General features: G+C 36.5%; 1 protein-coding gene across 4 annotated transcripts in view; it reads right to left on the bottom strand.

Annotated features, from left to right (window-relative positions):
• LOC115218200 (coiled-coil domain-containing protein 6) overlaps positions 1–20,784 on the bottom strand; it is a 191,333-nt gene that overhangs the window by 30,519 nt on the left and 140,030 nt on the right. For all 4 annotated transcript variants that reach the window (XM_029787947.2, XM_029787949.2, XM_029787948.2 and 1 more), the window contains exons 3-4: positions 10,198–10,326; positions 2,013–2,116 (exon numbers count right to left, since the gene is read on the bottom strand). In XM_029787947.2, coding sequence (XP_029643807.1) covers positions 2,013–2,116; positions 10,198–10,326 — 233 coding nt within the window. The remainder of the gene's footprint in view (positions 1–2,012; positions 2,117–10,197; positions 10,327–20,784) is intronic.

Consider the following 20,784-nt stretch of genomic DNA (forward strand, 5'->3'; position numbering starts at 1 on the left):
TTAGCCAAATGAGTCAAACCCAGTACTTATTCTATTGACTTCTTTTGCTGAACCACTAAAGTACAGGCACATAAACGCACCAACACCAGTTGCCAAGTGCTGGGGAGTTGGGTGCAAAACACAGACATAAAGAGACACACATGTGTTTACATACATGCACAACAGATTTCATTCAGCTTCCCTCTACCAAATTCACTCACAAAGCTTTTGTTGGTCTGAGGCTATAACAGAAGACACTTGCCCAAAGTGCCATGCAGTGGGACTGAACCAAGAACCACACAGCCACACCTGTGCCTATGTATGCCTGCTGATTTAGAATGCTCTCAAACTTTTTTTCTTTAAACGATACTCATTGTTTCAAGAATTAACCAAAAATAATAATAATAATTTTTTCCAAGGTAAAAAGAAAAATATCAACTAGGCGCAGGAGTGGCTGTGTGGTAAGTAGTTTTTTATGTGGCACCAGCACCAACAGGGTCACCAAGTACACCCTTGAGAGACATGGGGTGATGGTGAGAACAGATGAGTAATATAGAAGCTTGGGCTGGGTGAATGGACAGGATGAGGTGTCTCACCCTCTCTTCTAAATGTGAGTAACCTATATAACAATAACCAGTTACATTTCTAGTAGTAGATGTTTCTCATAATTTTCTAATAGATTTACCTTTGGGAATTCCTTGCATAGACAGCCTCACCACCACCTCCATCAAAAACAAAGCTGGCAGAAACTCAGAGGAACATTAGCAGAAGCACCTAAATACTCTCACCTGAATTTTAATTCCAGCCCAGGTTCCTATATAACAAGAACCTGCTCTGCCCCTACTTCTCATACTCTAACCCTTCATCTCCCATCACTTTGGGTTACAAGCTGCATGGCAACTTTACTAGTGCTGGTGACATAAAAAAAAAAGTTGTTTCTATAACTGGATACCTTTCCTAAAAGCAACCACTTGGATACTTTTTATCTTCCACTGGCACAAACCAGATCATCATGCAGCTTATAAGTCTACAAAACCTCAAATGCCAACAACTTTATGCTGTGAGGTGAGGATTAAAGTATGAGAAGTGGGTGCAGCAAAGAAGGCATATACCATAAATCCTCAAGTATAATCCGCACATTTTTCCCAAAATGTAAAGGTCAAAATCCCTAATGCGTACTATATACAAGGTTAAAAATGAAAATTATTTTCTAAGCAATGTCTGAGTCTCTATTTGCTGTCCGGCAATGTTTATTCAGATGCATTTTGTGATGTCGGGCGCAAAAATAACTTAAATCATCCATAACTTGCAGTAAGCAACATTTATTAAACGTTATTACTGTTATTTCTGTATTTTCTGCAAACAAAATGCACAAAAAGGCTACACGTTTGCATTACGTTATATATACAATAATAATAAAGGACGTTACCATATACATTTTTACAAAGCAAGGACGTTATATAGCCCTCCTTGACTCAAGTTAGAGAAGGGGTGCGTATTATACACAAGGTTTAGGTTTTTCAGAGGTACAACCCCCTAAAAATCCCCTGCGTATTATACTCAAGGGCGGACTATACTTGAGGATTTACGGTACTAACAACTAAGCTAATTTTAAAAAACAATAATGCCTTATATACACTATATACAATGCATACTCACATATACAGCTTTATATCTGTTTTACAATTGAATGTGGAATAGATGATGCATGATCATCCTTCACATATTCTTCTGTATATTCAAAGCCCAGTCAATCAGATTTAGCCACTTCCATAGCAAACTTTGTTCCGTTTGCCATGGCTACTATCAGAATTCTTTTCAAATAGAGAAATGCTAATGGCTGAATGTTTCAATAAACACAATGGGGGAATATCAACAAAACCAGAACATTCATATCCATCATATTCAAATTTTCTCAACATTTCTACCATTTTTGTTCAGTAATAATAATAATGTTAATTTACTGAGTGAGAGAGAGAGAGATAGACAGACAGACAGACAGACAATAACTATATAACCAAAATTTGAGTTACCTTTTCTCTGCTTCTAATTTATCCATCCGTTTCCACAGCCTGTTCACAAGTGATTCTTGTTCCTGTTCAAGAGCATTTTCCAATTCGACTTTTTCTCGGCGCAACTAAAAGAATAAGAAATTAGAAGAGTTGATCAGCAAGCATCTTGTGGGGAGGGGGGGGGGAATTATGTTTAGAAATGGCTGAGAGGTAAAAGAGCTTTACAGCTGACCACATGGTCATAGATTAATATCTAATTGCATTAAGATGTTAATCTGTTAACTAGGCACATAACATTGAAAGCTCCAGTTTATCAACAGTAAAGAGGGGCATCCAATTGTTAAAACAAAAGACTCCCTCACTTCTGCTGCACAATATTTTCACTTTTTTTTTTTATTTTGACATGTTAGGAGGGAAAAAATGTTAGGCATATTTCAATGTTATTCTGACTTCATTGGTGATACATAGTTGTCACTATTTCCTGAAGAAGTGAAGAAAAAGGTCTCCAAATTATCTACAAGGTTGTATATTGTTGTTATTTAATACTAGAGTCATCAGTCCTAGTACTGATGTAGCAGACCTACGATTGAAGCTCTTCCAACCATGATGATCTAACCATTTGGTATGTGAGGACTACTATGTCTTATGCATCTTTTTATTAACACTGGGTGATACGTTGAAAAAAAACTTAGCTGTTATTTCTAGCTAATCATGCAACCATGTAGTGACCCCCTTGTCACTATTTACTGAAGTGATGAAAAATGTCTCCAAACTATCTACAAGGCTGTACATTGTTGTTATTTAATACTAGGGTCATCAGTCCTAGTACTGATGTAGCAGATCTACAATTGAAGTTCTTCCAACCATGACAATCTAACTATTTGGTATATGAGGACTACCATGTCTTATGTATCCTTTTATTAACACTGGGTGATACTTTGAAGAAAATTCAGCTGTTATTTCTAGCTAATCATGCAACAATGTAGTGACTCCCTTGTTAGCATAGAAAACAGATGATAAATAGTTAAGCTGTTAGCATATTTATTTCGACAACATGATGAAGATTGACCAAAATATAGAATATCAGATAGTGACTAATATGACTGTGTTTCCCCACTTCCCTCTCACCCCATAATTATTTCCAATTCACTTTTAATGCCTCTTCCAATATGTATCAACCTAACTTTACTGCTGTTCACGTAGATGGCATCTCTGAATTATTTATTCATTAAGTAGACTTGCATTTAATAGGGAGAAGAAAACTGATGCTTAGACGGTCATTTGAACAGCAGATTTTCAGTCTCTCTACAAAAAAATATATTATTCAAAGCCGACAGAGTATAAGTTAACAGACAAGGAGCAGCTTAATGCATCACTTCCACAATAACCAACCAGCATCCAGCACAACACAATCAAAGTTTAATCTGTTGATGAGTTCAAACAGAGCACTGAGTCAAATCATACTGGATAAAGGGTAATATCCAAAGGTAATATTGGGTTGTCCGGAAAGTTCGTGCCGATTTTTAAAGGAAAGAAAAAGGTCAATAAATACTTGCCATTACATTTTTAATCAACCAAATATGAACCATTTTGTTGCACAATGCATCTCCATCTTTCCTTTAACTTGAAAATACCCTCTTCCCAGAATTGAGGGGGTTTCATGGCAAAGAATTCATCAAGGTATCTTTTTACGTCATCCAAGGAATTGAAATTTTTACCATTAAGACTATTCTGCAGCGACCTGAATTAGTGGAAATCCGAAGGAGCAATATCTGGTGAATATGGAGGGTGGGGTAACACATCCCAGCCGAGCTGCAGCAATTTTTGTCTAGTTCCCAAAGCATCAAGTGCCGAAAATGAACTTTCTTATCTTCCATTTTAAAGGGATACAGAATTAACACAGGTTATAGGAACATAAACCTTCTTCCACGAAAAGATAGCTTAAACTCTGCTCTAAATGGAGTTGTAGTCAAATCCTATTTTATGGACTCAACCATGTTCGAAAATAAGTCGAAAGGTAAGCTACTATAAATCGGCATGAACTTTCCAGACGACCCAATATTTTCAAACATTTTTTTCAAAGAAGAATGGAAACAAACATCACTTACAATGAAAGTGATGGACATTTACAACCAACACAAGATATCAAGACAAGGGAATTCACAAACATACACACACATACATACACACAAAAAGCTTCTTTCAACTTTCACCTGTGAAATCTACTCACAAGGCTTTGGTTGACTAGGGGCCATAGTAGAAGACACTTGCCTAAGGAGCTGCACAACGAGACTGAACTTGAGAACACGATTCAAGAGTAAACTTCTCAATTATACAGCCATACCTGCACCTATGTATAAGTGTATGTGCATGCGTGTGTGTGTGTGTGTATATAGGCATGTTTGTGTGTGTGTCTCACTTCTTGACAACAAGTGTTTGGTTTGTTTACATCCCTATAACTTAACAATTTGGTTAAATGAGAGTTATGGAATAAATAACAGACTTACAAATAAGCACTAAGATTGAGATGGATAAGTGTGTGTGTGTGTGTGTATATATATATATATGAGATACCAGTGCCGGTGGCATGTAAGAGAACCGTCCAAACGTGGCCGTTGCCAGCGCCGCCCCGACTGGCCTCCACACCGGTGGCACGTAAAAAGCACCATCCAATCGTGGCCGTTTGCCAGCCTCGCCTGGCACCTGTGCAGGTGGCACATAAAAAGCACCCACTACACTCTCGGAGTGGTTGGCGTTAGGAAGGGCATCCAGCTGTAGAAACACTGCCAGATCAGACTGGGCCTGGAGCAGCCTCCTGACTTCCCAGACCCCAGTTGAACCTTCTGACCCATGCTAGCATGGAAAACGGACATTAAACGATGATGATGATGATGATATATATATATATATATATATATATATATATATATATATATATATATATAATCATCATCATTTAACATCTGTCTTCCATGCTGGTATAGGTTGGACAGTTTGCCAGGAGTTGGTAAGCCAGAAGACTGTACCTAGCTTGACTGTTTTGTTTTGGTATGGTTTTCATGGCTGGCTGCCCTTCCTAATGCCAACCACTTTACAGAGTGGACTGGATGTTTTTCTTGTGGCACCAACACTGGCAATGTTTTATACGCACACACTTGGATGGATATATATATATATATATATATATTATATATATATATATATATATATATATATATGTATATATAATATAAATTGGACATGGGCGATAGTTGTATTCTTTCTTGTCTTGAGGTTCACAGTGAAATGGCTGGGTGGATTCGTGTGAAAAATGGCAGAGATGTGGAGACGGGTCCATAGATTGGAATGCTGTTTGTATTTTTTCCTAGCCCCCATAGTTACCGAGAAAATCGATTAAAAATTTTTCTAATGGAATTCCCCTGTTTCTTTCACCATTTAAATAATCAGCTACTCACACAGCCGGCATATACCATTTCACTAGAAACAAGGGGAGTACAGGATGACAGTCAGCCAAAACTTTCGCTATGCTGTCTCTCTTCTTTCACCTCTTTGTGGGGTTAATAATCTTAATCTTTAGTTACAGTTTCTCATTCAAACTACATAATAGGCAGAATTGTCGGATTAAGACAGTAGGGTGTTTTGAGGGAGATTTGGCTGTTATTTCTATCAGGTCAAGCTACTATGTAGAGGTCTGAACTTAATTTTCATTCACATATTTGCATTTCAAATATTTCCCATATTCTTTTCTATGAATCAACTATTGTAACTCTATCTCTCTTTCTCACATACACACGCACAAGCATGCACACACACACAAGCATGCACACACACATACACACGTCCATCTCATATATCTTCTTTCAATTTCTGCTCTCTGCAAATAAAATTCTTTATGGATACAACTGCTTCCATGCAGCATGGAAAACGGACATTAAACAATGATGATGAGTATATATATATATATATATATATCAAAGGAATATATGCACTCACTGTATGACAACTTTTACCATTTAAGTTTTATTATGGAATACTGAAACATATCGAACAGGTGCCCCAACATGTTCACAGTTCAATGACTGAAACTAGTAAAAAAGTAAGATAGCTTTGGGAATCAGTAAAAACTACATATATATCTATATACATTTTCCTAAGCGATTCTTTGAAGCCTACAAAAACTATCCACCTTCAGTGTGCTGTGTTTATCAGAGAAGGTGTTTACTGGTAAACAACACTAACATTACAGGATAGAGAGAGAAGATTGGATATCTAAACCTGATAATAAGCAGTTGTCAACTCATAGATAAATTTTTACTATCAGTGTAAATTTTTAGTATAGATGTATTCCATTAACTTCATTTTTGTAATATTTCAAACACAGATTTATAACTATCTTTGGCATTTTGCAATGTTAAAAATGAACAGGTGGGAAACATAATATTGAGAACTGAGATTAAATATCTAATTCTCTGATATCTCAAAGTAAACAAGTTTTTATGCAAACTGTAATTACCTACATTATTTAAATTACAACAGAAAATGCTCTCAAAAAGTGGAATTTTTTTTTAAATTAGGAAAGAAACCTTATGTAAGATTTCTTCCATAATTAAGGGAAAGGGAACTAAAAAAATTTTATCATATTCTTAGTGAAGTCATTCTGATAATTATCACCATCATTTAACATCCATTTGACAAGAGCTGGTCAGCCAGAGAGTTGCCCAGGATGCCCTTCCTAATGCCAATAACTTTACAGGGTGACTGGGTAGCTTTTACATGGCACAGGTGCCATTTTATGTGGCACCAATATAGGTGCTTTTTACATGGCATTGACACGAGTGTATTTTACATGGCTTCAGCACAGGTGCTTAAATAGGGAGGAAACCTTAAATAAGACCTCTTCCCTAATTAAGGGGAAATTAGCTCAAAAAATTTTGTCATATGCTTGGTGAAGCTGTACTAATAACAATTTTTAATATAGACATAGGGCCACAAACTTGGGAGGCGTGGTTTGCTGATTAAATCAATCGCAATACTTGACTAGTATGTTATCTTACTGACCCCTGGAAAGATGAAGGGCAAAGTTTACCACAATGGGATTTGAACTAAGAAAATGAAGAGCCAGAACAAACCCTAGGCAGTATTTTAACACTAACAGCTTTGCCAATTTGGGATTATGGTGGAAACAAGTAAAGAAAGAAAAAGGAGATGCATTTATTTAACCCTTTAGCATATCTGGCCCAAATATTCTATCTGTTTTTCCTTCAAACTGGCTAGATCTGGCTTCTCACACCAACCCTACAGTGTCATTCTAAAAGTAAACACCACATTGAAATTTTGAAGTTATGAGATAATTCGCGATAGATTCAAAGCATTTTGAATAAATAAACATTACATTTGTCAGGCTAATCTGAACACTAAAGGGGTTAACCCTTTAACATTTAAACCAACCATATCCCACCCAAATAGTCTACATGTTTTGTGTTCAAACCAGCCAGATCTGACATCTCACACCTACCCTTCAATGTCATTGTAAAAATATACAATCGCATCATTGAAATCTTGAAGCTACAAGATATTGCATGCATAATTCAAAACAATGTGAATAAATAAGCATCACATTTGACAAAGAAATTTGAATGCTAAAGGCTTAAATCATTGATATAATTCTATAGATCTTCCAGTTCCACCTGTGGTATCATACTTTTGGAGTGTTTCTATCCAATAATGATAATGTAGTTTACCAGTTAAAGCAGTGAGCTGGCACAATGTTGTTAGCATGTTGAACAAAATGCCTAGCAGCATTTCTTCAGGCTCTTTTTACAACCTGAGTTCAAATCCTGCTGAGGCCAATTTTTCCCTTTTATCTTATCGGGGCTGATAAAATGAAATACCACTTTAGTAACTGACTTGTTCCCTATGATAAACAAAATATAGTGAAGGTAGAATATATAGGCGGATAAATATAATCTTCTTGATTCCAAAGACTACAAGGAATTGATTCACGTTTCTTGTGGCCTTAAAATTTAATTTGAATACATTTTCCTCCCCTCTGTTCACTGTATTGGACATTGTATTCTATTTCTGTCCATAGGGGCAGGCATGGCTGTGGGGTTAAGGAGCTCACTTTATAACCATGAGGTATTGGGTTCAGTCTCATGGCATAGTACCCAGGAGTAAGTCTTTTACTATAGCCCTGAGCCAACCAATTCCTTGTGAGTAGATTCAGTAAATGGAAACTGAGAGGAAGCCCATTGTGTGTGTGCTTTGACCTCCCCATAACTGCTTGATAATTTGTATTGGTTTGGTAAATGAGATCAGTAGAATAGGTAGACTTAAAAATATGTACTGGGGTTGATTTGTTCAGCTAAACCCTTCCAAATAGTGCTCCAACATGGCCACAGTCCAATGACTGAAATAATTGTGAGTGTGTGTTTTAACAACTATTTACTCAATGGAAAATTCTAGAAAAACAAGTACTTGAGTATTCGTATCTCTGTCTTTTATCTTTGTCTTTTACTTGTTTCAATGAATGGCTGAGGCCACGCTGGGGCACCACCATGAATGGTTTTAGTTGAACAATCAACACCCTGAATTTTCCTTTTTTTTCTTTAGTTTGCTGGTTGTTTCACCAGAACTCTTTTGCCAAACTGCTATGTAACAGGGATGTACACAAACCAACACCAGGTGTCTAGCAGTGGCAGGAGACAACACCAACATAAACACACACACACACAATAGGCTTCTTTCAGTCTCTGCCTACCAAATACACTCACAAGGCTTTGGTCAGTTCAAAGCTATAGTAGAAGACACTTGTCCAAGGTCCCGCATAGCGGGACTGAACCCTGTACCATACGGTTGGGAAACAAGCATCATGCCATACAACCACGCCAGTGCCTTCAATCATGTGACAAAGATAAATTTAATGTGTCTTAATACCAGTTCTCGTTGACATGTAGTGGAAGCTGAGTATACTCATTAATTACTTAACAAGTAAACTATTTTTGTGGGTAGCACTACAGATTCTTTACATTCTACCACCTGGCACATCTTAATTATTGTTTAATCATTTTTATATTTAACATAAGGTTTCTTATTTCTTTACTGCCCACAAGGGGCTACACATAGAGGGGACAAACAAAAACAGACAAACGGATTAAGTCAATTATATCAATCCCAGTGCGTAACTGGTACTTATTTAATCGACCCCAAAAGGATGAAAGGCAAAGTCGACCTCGGCGGAATTTGAACTCAGAACGTAGAGGCAGACGAAATACCGCTAAGCATTCGCCCGGCGTACTAACGTTTCTGCCAGCTCGCCACCTTAACATAAGGTTTCTATCCTACAATAAACAGACATTTTCAAGTATGAGAATATTTGGGCTTATATAAAACCCCTCTGTCTGTGTGTCTGCCTGTCTCTCCTTTAGGCACTGAGTTTGAACAAATATACTTTTGGTGGGTGGGGGGGATTAAGTTTGGGTTCACAGATTGTTACAATGAAGCAGCTTTCTAACCTGCTGGGTAGTTCTGACAAGAGGTAGAGCAAGATAGGCTATAATAAAAAATATGAAAACTCTATAAGCAGAATTAGTAACCTGAATATTATATGCTTCAACAAAAGTTTTACTGATCATAATTCCATACAACTGGCATATATTTCATAACATTTTAATACCAATCTGTCCAAGACTGCCTCTCATTCTTTGATATAATTATAAGTCTTTTTCTGTTTTAAAAAAAAGCCTTTCCTTTTAAGTTAGGTTTAAAAGATTTATATTGAGAAAGTGGATTATTTTACTAAATTCTCGTTCTTGATTATTTTCAAAATTAATTGAAAAAAACTGTATCTATTTTTTTTTGTTTTTGTTTTTAAAGAAATGTGGTAATGAAAGAAAAGGGATAAAGAATTCGAAATGTTGGATGTCAAAACGACTTTTTATAAACATTAAACAACATAATATAAACATTTATACAAATAATCAGCAGTTTTAAACATAAAAACAAACAGTTCGCCATACCTTAATTATGAAGTTTACCAAGTAAGTTGCTTCGTTACTACACTTATAACAACAACAACAACAACCCAGTTGGTAGGCTTAAAGTTCACTTTACAATCCTCCTATCAAAAAAAGTCTGAGCTACTTAGGCCTGGAGTTTATCAATAAACAACCTAGAAACTGGCCATGTAAAGATAATAAACACTTACCTGCTCTAGTGTAGCTTGTTTAGCTAAAGTGTCAGCTTCTAATTTTTCAATTTTTCTCATTAATTTATTTACTTGATACTCCTGCTCCTTCTCCAGAGTCTGTTCCAATTCAACTTTTTCTTGACGTAACTGAGGGAGAAGGAAAAATTAAAGAACCATATAGAAAACAACATGTATAACGACCTTTAATTAATTACTGTGTGAAATAAGATTACAAAATAATATAAAATAAAATGTAATAAAAATAAAACATTTTCATAAACTGTTTACAATAAGAAGGAAGTTGAAAACAGCTGTCTTTATCAATAATTTTCCATATATATATATATATACACGTTGCATATATAATGCTATGAATACCTGTGTATACACAAAATAAGAGCTATACATGTCTATGTATGCAGGTGCAAATTATTGTCATTATCATTATTATTTAATGCCCATGTTCCATGTTGGTATGGGTTGGATGGTTTGACAGGATCCAATGGGCCCTAAGACTGCATTATGCTTCAGTGTCTGCTTTGGCCTGGTCTCTATAGCCAGATGCTCTTCCTAACTTATTTCTTTACTGCCCACAGTAATTTATTTACACACAGAGGGGGACAAACAAGGACAGACAAACGGATTAAGTCGATTATATCGACTCCAATGCGTAACTGGTACTTATTTAATCAACCCCGAAAGGATGAAAGGCAAAGTCAACCTTGGCGGAATTTGAACTCAGAACGTAAAGACAGACGAAATACCGCTAAGCATTTCGCCCGACGTGCTAACGTTTCTGCCAGCTTGCCGCCTTTGATGCTCTTCCTAACATCAACCACTATACTGTGTGTGTGTGCATTTTATAAATTAACAAATATTATACAAACTAAATGCAAACCTTCTGTTTGCATTTAGGTTTTAATAGTGAATAAACGGCTACTAAGAATGCCATTATTTGCAATGGCAAACTGCAATTTATTATTGCATTCATATCAACCATCAATTTGTTTTTTCAAACAACCTAATTTCACAAAGTATTTATGGCATATACATTCACATTCAGTCCTACTGCATGGGCACCTTAAGCAAGTGTCTTCAGCTATAAGCTTGCATTTTGTGTGTGTCCTTATTTTGACATTGCACAACAGTTATGAGTGTCACTGTCATACATGCAGTGTCCTTTGTTTCCAGTCTTCCACAAAAACATGTCATGGGGAAAATATCTCACTTAGGAAGAGGTGTGCGTTAGTAACAGGAAAGGCCCTCAGGTGTAGAAAATCTGCCCCAACAAATTCCATCTGACCCATGCAAGAATGGACATTAAATTAGTGTGTGTGTGTGATTTGAACATAAGAAAGGTAGTAGACAAAGGAAGAAGTACTACTACTACAAAGAACACAGTTGTAGAATAAGCTTTGTGGGTATTGAAAGGTTCTGGGTTTCATCTCTGGTGGCAATCCGCAGATACACAATAACATGAATACAATCACACATATAATTATTAATATTGTCAATGCTGACTGTATTAACCAGAGCTGCATCATTTTATGCTAACCTAAGATTAATTTTCTGTCAGTTATATGATTTCACTTTGACCTACTTCTCTCTCTTCCTCTCACCAATTATATCATCAGCTTTTGTGCTTCCTTACTCAATTCCCTCAAATCATTCACTTCAAAATACTGCAGTGCTAATATCTTCTCACAATCTTCTCAGGGCCATTCTTATATCATTCAATTGAATCAATGCACCTAGAAGACATCATATCTATTTCACTAGTAATACATTAAATTATTTTTATATTGTTCTATATCCACCACATTTACTGTCAGAAAACTTCATTTGATACCAGCTGTTAAACTTATCACTGGAAGAAAACCTGTCATCATATTTCATATATAATGGACTTTATTTCTGAAATTCATTGTTAAATACAGTTGTTGTAGCTACTGTTTAGCCCCCAAGTCATACTTGATCAAGCAGATATGATAAAAAATAAGTATAGTAATAAATAATGAAATTATTGTATACAGTGCTCAGGTGCAATACAACTTGTCAAAAGTGCATATAAAGCATATGCAGTAATGTACAAATGTCTGGAAAGTGAACAGTGTATTGGTCAGATACATGCTTGCATGTGTATGGAGGGGAGGAAATCAGGTGTAGTGTTGGCGAATCTCAGGAAGCATGGAAGTTTTGAAGGATGCAGTGCTCCGACAACTAACAACTGATGCCGGCAGTTTGTTCCATGCTTCAACAACTCTTAGCATGAAAATATGTTTCCGAAAGTCATGGGAGCTGTGCTGTTTTCTGACTTTGTAAACATGTCCATGGGTGTTAGACAGGTGGAGTTTGAAAAGGTGCTCAGAGTTATTGTTGGTAAGATGGTTAATAATTTTATGGGTGTCTGCCAAGTCAGCTGCCAGACGTCGGAGTTTCAATGCATCCATGCCCAGGGAAGTTAGGCGTTCAGAATATGGCAAATGCCTGATGGAGGGTATTCTCTTGATTGCACGTCACTGAACGGCTTCCAGACGATTAATATCCTGGGCAAGATAGGGGTTCCAGACCGGTGATGCAAATTCCAGGTGAGGTCGCACCATAGCTATATATATGTGTTTACCATGTTTGACATCCAGTGTGTCTAAGGATGGTTGGGTGTAATTTGAAGGAGATTTAGCTGCCATTTCCAACAGGTTGAGCAATCCCAGTGTAATTTTTAAGAAAATTAATTTCAAAATATTTACTGAAGACCTTAAACTGTGAAATAAAATTTCATGGTTACTTCAGTAATGATGTTAAAACTACCAAAAAGTAGAACTGGTATTCTCTGCAAGTCATATTGCTTCAATAAACTTAACATAACTCAACAACAGAAAAAAGTTCCAGACATGACGTTCCTCAAGTGATATATAAAACTGTTTAAGGTAATGAAATTATGAAGGACTACATCTGATTTCTGCAGTAAAAATACCCAATATGTGGGTATTGAAAGGTTCTGAGTTTCATCTCTGGTGGCAATCTGCTTACCAACCACATGGTTCCGGGTTCAGTTCCACTGCGTGGCACCTTGGACAAGTGGCTTCTACTATAGCCTCAGGCCGACCAAAGCCTTGTGAGTGGATTTGGTAGACAGAAACTGAAAGAAGCCCGTCGTATATATGTGTGTGTATATATATGTGTGTGTGTGGTGTGTGTATATATATATATATAAATATATATATATATATATATATATATATATATATATATGTGTGTGTGTGTGTGTGTGTGTGTGTGTGTGTTTGTGTATCTGTGTTTGTCCCTCAACATCGCTTGACAACCGATGCTGGTGTGTTTATGTCCCTGTAACTTAGTGGTTCAGCAAAAGAGGGCGATAGAATAAGTACCAGGCTTACAAAAAATAAGTCCTGGGGGGCGATTTCTTCGGCTTAAGGTGGTGCTCCAACATGGCCACAGTCAAATGACTGAAACTAATAAATTGCAGTTCTTTCAAACCCTTTTGTGTAAACAGTTTTTGCAACTGAATGACAATGCCATTTCTTTTCCCTATGTTCATACTCGTATCAGCAACAGTCATCTTTACATAGTTCCAAAAATTGGATTCATCTAAACAGCTGTTATTCCTTTCACAACAGTATCAGCTCTTCTGTTTGATAATTGGAGTGTTTCTAACTTAACTTCTCCCAGCTCATTCTTTAAAACTAGCACTTTGTTATTCTTGGTCATCAATACATTTACCATCAAAATGCAATGACCAGTTTTCTAAATAAAATGTTTTCTTCATTTTCTTTTTTAGTTTAACAGCTTCTTTGATAGTTGATCTGTAAATACCAAATTGGGAAGGAGTCTCGACATTGATTCCATCTAGGGATAACTGTCAACAAACTGTTGTTGCTTTTTGGGTTGATAGCTTGGAAGATATCACTAACTTGGTTGCAGTTCCAGTTTTTACTATACTTCCTCCTTGTTTTTGTGAATTTTTCCTCTGATTTTTCAGACTCTTGATATTCACTTTAAGTCTCTGCTTTAGATGTTGGCGATGACACTGGAGTTGCTCTGGTTGAAGTTGGCATTAAGGACACTTTTATTCTTTTGGGTGGATGGATAGTTTCAGAACTAGCTGCCTTTCCAGTTGCATACCTAACCTGTCCCTTGCTTTCAATTTGAAGATAATATAACTTTCTATCCTCACTGCACAGCCATTCACCGTTTTCCTTTGCGATGTCAAAAATTCCTTTTAATGAATTATATTTTCCTTGAATCACACATTTATTGTAGGTATTCAGCACTTCTATTTTTGCTTGCACATTTAATTTAATTTCTTTTACCATAAAAAAGTTACTTCTTTTGAAATTTCCTTTGTTGGTATCTCCAAGGAACAGGTAGCTACTGACAATTTGAAGTTTCGTTGGTATCCTGCAGTTGTTTTCCAAAGAGTGCTTTTCTAGAGGAACAGGTCTTCTTTCCCTATGTGAGTCATGAAATTGCACGAGATTCTTCATCCAGATTTTTTTGTTTCTTTGAGTGACACAAGCACTTCTCTTATGAGATATTATTTTAGATACTCTAGTTGGATAAGCCTACTATTCTGAAAAACAGTTAAGATAGTCAGAGGTTTTAGCATCACAGAAATAAAAAAAGAGAAGAAAAGGATATTTCCTAAAGTAGGGCCTAAGTGGTAACAAATTATAAACTCTGTAACTCCTGAACTACTTAAACTTGAAAGCTAAAATTTGAGATATACTATTTCGGCATTGCATCAAGTCTGCACACCAAGTTTGGTAAAAACTTGAGTAGGCATTATAAACCCCACCTAGAATTTTGCATGATTAGGGTCAAAAGTGGTGTTAGATTTCTTCAGTTGGGAGTAACCTTTCTTAAAAAAACTTACAATAAAGGTTATTTTCCATACTTATACGAAATTGTTCATCGACTTGATAGAGGAATTGTTTACTTCCAAAAAAGTCAAAAAGTCATAACCCTAGTATACACGAGTGTGTGTGTGATGACGCATTTGTCCCCACCACTGCTCGACAACTGAGCTGGTGTGCTTATGATCCCCGGAACTTAGTAGTTTAGCAAAAGAGACCAATACAGTAAATACTAGGCTAAAAAGAAGAACTGGGGATAATTCAATTGACTGAAATACTTCAAGGTGATGCCCCAGCATGGCCACAGTCTGAAACAAAATATGACAAAAAATTATATATATATACACACACACACACATATATATATAATGATGGGCTTCCACACAGTTTGTCTAGTAAATCCACCCACGAGGCATTGGTCAGCTTGGGGCTATATTAAAAAACACATGCTCAAGGTTCTTCCCAGTAGGACTGAACCTGAAACCACATGGTTACAAAGTGAAGTTTTCAACAGCACAGCCATGCTTATGCCTATTACGAGGCAAATAGGAGATGAAATTCACTGGGCTTTTTTTTTTTTTTATAGCTATTTCATGCAGTTAAAACTAAGAGATAGTGTAGTTTTAAAGAGAGAAATGCATTTATTGAATGTAACAGTGCAGCAAACAGATAAATGTTCAATAGAAAACGATAATATTTCTATTTCAAGCAGATTAACGACAACATTAAGAAATTTTTAAATAGCTTTATAAAACAGATTTAGATTTTATGTAATATGTTTTTCACATCTGAAAAAGAGTAAAAAGAATGATGACACCATTTCAACTGCTGAGGTGTTGGTTCACATTCATTACAAAGTTATTTTAACCAATCAGGAATTTTAATCAATTGAGGATTTTAACCAACCAGAAATAAGTACTGTATTTTCTGGCACACAAGTCAACATAGAATATAGTATAAACATACAGTGTAAACATTCAAACGTCATCCTGTGGCATTTCACAGGGAATTTTTGGTCCTCCAAAGTCATCTTGGCATAGTACTCAATCTAGCTTTTCTTGGCAGTAAATTTTGGTCTGAAAAATTTGACTTGTATGTCTGGAAATTTGATAGTCTGTGAGCCATTTCCAGGATTTTTAACCCTTTAGTGTTCAGATTAATCTGTTAAATGTAATACTTTTTTCACTCAAATTATTTTCAATTAATCACATTATCTTATAGCTTTGAAGTTTCAATGGTGTGATAGTTTAATCTTAGAATGTCAATGTAGGTTAGGTGTGAGGGGCTAGATATGGCCAGTTTGAATGTAAAACATGAAGGATATTTGGGCCGGATATGGCCAGCTTAAACATAAAAGGGTTAAAGAGAAGCCAAACTGTTCACAGATCACTCCTTTTGGCCCTCCATTCACTTGACACAGAACAGATTCAATGCTCTTGCTATCTGCATCAAATCATATGATACATTAAGTTGAGCAAAAAAGAATCCTTTGCAATTCGTATTTTGATCAGTTTGAAAAAAACATGTTAATTTCTCTTTCTTCTACCATTGTGCCATGATCCACTAATTCACATGATGTACTAAACATGAAACTATGAAACTGAAAATTTTCTTAACACAATTCACTTTGTAAAACAAATATGTGTGTGTGTGTGTGTCTGTGCACGTGCATGTGATCATTTAATGTCCATTTTCCCATGCTCACACAGGACAGATGAGGTTTTGTTGAGGCATTTTCTACAGCCTGATGCTCTGTCACAAATATGTACGTGTGTGATCATTTAATGTCTGCTTTTCTATGCTCACACAGGACAGATGTGATTTTGTAGAGGCATATTTTCTACAGCCAGATGCCCTTCCCGTCACCAATCCTCACATATTTTCAGGTAAGATAACATTTTCCCAAGGTCAGACCTGGAAAAAAGAGCTTCACTTTATGGCGATAATACTCACTGACAATTGTCACCAAATGCCTAAACAAGGGTACACACAAACATAACATACCCATAAATACGTATGCATGCATGTATGTTCACATACAATACACTTCTTCCATTTTCTGTCTACCAAATCTACTCACAAGGCTTTGGATGACCCAGAGCTATAGTAGAAGGCACTTACCCAAGGTGTTATGCAGTGAGACTGAACCTGAGACCATGTGGTTGGAAAACAAACTTCTTAACCACACAACTAAGTTTGTGTCTACCAACCTAAATAAAACACAGATATATCACACATACACACACACACACACAAAATTATATCATGAAACCTCTGAAGATATTCTGTAATTCTAAATCTAGCATTAAGGGTTTTATCAGTTATAAAATTTCGGGCTTTGTGCCTAGAGTAGAAAAGAATCAATGTGAACAGTGTGTGACAAAGTTGTACCTTTGAATTACAGATATATACAATCTGTCTTATGGGTTTCTTTATTGTTTCTGTCTACCCAATTTCACTCACAAAATATGGGTCAACCAGAGACCATAAAAAATGGCATTTGCCCAAAATGCCATGCAGTGGGATCGAACCTGGGACCTCATAACTGCAAAATAAACTTCTTGACCATTCAGTCATATGGTGCCTATCTTAGTAGATTATAAACTATGCCAATACATGCTTTTGGTGCCAGCAAAAGACATTGGGCCATATATCGATCATACCAATATAAATTAAAACATTATCGTCCATTAATATTAGCACTATAGTAATAATATGATTCATAAATACAGGACAAAAAAAAAATTGATACAATGTTTCATAATTTTTTTCTCCAGTTAATGAGTTGAATTTTGATATCATAAGGTGATATTTATTACTTAGGCCTCTTTTTCCATGAGGACCATGAAATCCTGGCTTTTTTTTTTTTTTTTTTTTTTCTCTTATTTTCAATTTAAAGAGCTAATTTGAAGAAATAATCTAATACAGAAAACGGAAAGAATCTGTAATTAAAATCTGGCCAACTGTAAGTGAGAATATAAAAGACTAAAAGGTGAAAAGAAAAAAAAAAACACAAAAAAAAACCCATTTTATTTTAAATTTTATAATTGGCTGTACTTTAATCAATCTCGAAGTAACATTTGAGAAAATGTTTGGAAATCGTTTGGGGGATAATTTAATCAGTAAATCTATTCAAATAAAATTTCAGATGAACGATACGACGCAATTTAAAAGGCAATTTCAACAGTATTAACCTTTTGTTAGTTGCCAATTAATTAGGTTCAAATGCATCTGAAAAAAGTGCTGTCTGGCCACCAGTAAGTAAAACTCATGATCTTGGTTCATACCCTGTGGTTTCAAATGAGACTAAATTTAGCCTCGAGGAACACACATCATCATTTTAATGTCCACTTTTCTGTGGTTGGACAGGTCAAATGGGATTTGTTGATGCAGATTTTCTACAGCCACCAACTTTCACCTATAATATTTTCCTCCTGTTTTTCACAAGACTGGAAACAAACAACCTCATTCATTTACAACCATCATATGATGTCTAAACAAAAATATACACAGTCACACATGCATACAAACAGGTAAACAGCAAGCTTCACTCAGTTTCGGTCTGTTGAATTCACTCACAAGGCTTTGGTCAACCTCAAGCTATAGAAGGGGACACATGAAGGCGGCGAGCTGGCAGAACTGTTAGCACGCCAGGCGAAATGCGTAGCCGTATTTCGTCTACCGTTACGTTCCGAGTTCAAATTCCGCCGAGGTCGACTTTGCCTTTCATCCTTTCGGGGTCGATAAATTAAGTACCAGTTACGCACTGGGGTCGATATAATCGACTTAAATTCGTTTGTCTGTCCTTGTTTGTCCCCTCTATGTTTAGCCCCTTGTGGGTAGTAAAGAAACATATAGAAGGGGACACATGCCCATGGTGTCATACAGTGGAACTGAATCCAAGCTTCTCAACCACACAGCCATGTGTGCACTTACAGTGTATGTACACACACACACAGAGGTTTTGGGTTCAATCCTGCTGCATGGCAAGGGGACTGAATCCATGCCTTGTGAGTGAATTTGGTAAACAGAAACTGTGTGGAAGTCGGTTGTCTATATATATGTGTCTTTGTATCTGTCCTCCCCACCATCACTTCAACAACTTGTGTTAGTTTGTTTACATCCCTATAACTTAGCAGGCTGACAATAAGCACCAGACATCAAAAAAAAAAAAAAAAATTAAGTACTGGGGTCAATGTGTTCAACTGAAACCCTTGAAGGTGGTGCCCCAGCATGGCCATAGTCCACAGACTGACACAAGTAATAAACATTTATATATTTTAGTAACCATGGAAATTTCTTCCAGTGATTAATCAAAAGAACATTTTACAATTGTTATTAATAACTTCAAGTACGCTAATTTAACATAGCTAATTTGTATGATATTTGTGTTGCACATTTTTTACAGGAAAATATATCTGATGAGACAAATATTATACGCTAGAAGACATATGAATCATCAACTTAATGGAAAATGGTATGATACAATACAATGAATTAAAGCCTTTTCTAGGATGTATGACCGTGACTGGAAATAAATCCTACATATGATCTATATTAGCCCACACATCTTTTATACTACAGAGTGAAATGAGATTTTTTTTTTCTTAAGAAAATGTTTTGAACATTTAAACACATTTACATTCATCATCATCATCGTTTAATGTCCGCTTTCCATGCTAGCATGGGTTGGACAATTTGACTGAGGGCTGGCGAACCAGATGGCTGCACCAGGCTCCAATCTTGATCTGGCAGAGTTTCTACAGCTGGATGTCCTTCCTAACACCAACCACTCTGAGAGTGTAGTGGGTGCTTTTACGTGCCACTAGCACAGGGGCCAGTCAGGCGGTACTGGCAATGACCTCGCTTGAATCTTTTTACACATGCCACTGGCACAGGTGCCAGTAAGGTGATGCTGGTAACGATCACGCTCGAATGGTACCTTTTACATGCCACTGGCACGGAAGCCAGTTAGCCGCTCTAGCAACGATCATGCTCGGATGGTGCTCTTAGCACCCTACTAGCAGTTCATTCTTGCCTGGATCAGACAGAAATTGTTGAGACAGGTTTTCTATGACTGGATGCTTTTCCTGTTGTCAACTCTCACCTGTTTCCAAGCAAGATAATATTTCCCCCATGGCGAGACATGTTTTTCATGGACGACTGGGAACATCATCTTTTGTATGACACACACACATTTCTTTTCAGTCTCCATACCAAATCTATCCACAGGGCTTTGGTCAACCCAGAGCTATAATAATAGATACTAATCTAAGATGCTGCACAACACTTTTCACACAGTGACACAAATGAGCATACATGCATGTGCACACATATGCACATAAAACAGGCTTTGAACAGTTTTCATTCATCAAATATATTCACAAGGTTTTGGTTGACCAGGGGCTATAGCATAAGATATACAGTGTGACTGAGCCCAAAACCACATGGCTAAGAAGTAGACTTCTTAGCCACACTGTCATGTCACTATGTATGTGTGTTAGTATTTTTAGGAAGTTAAAATTTATGGCTGGTCATAGAGTGATAATTGGTTTCCCACCTATAAAGCACTTAGCTGTATAGGCAACTCATCAGAAGTTGCCTATACAACTAAGTGCTTTATAGGTGGGAAACCAATGGTCACTCTATGACCAGCCATAACTTTTAACTTCCTATAAAATATATTACTGTTCTAAGGCTTCAGAGTGTGTTTCTTTTCTTGGATACAAGA

Source organism: Octopus sinensis, linkage group LG1, assembly GCF_006345805.1.
Source record: "Octopus sinensis linkage group LG1, ASM634580v1, whole genome shotgun sequence".
Taxonomy (NCBI): domain Eukaryota; kingdom Metazoa; phylum Mollusca; class Cephalopoda; order Octopoda; family Octopodidae; genus Octopus; species Octopus sinensis.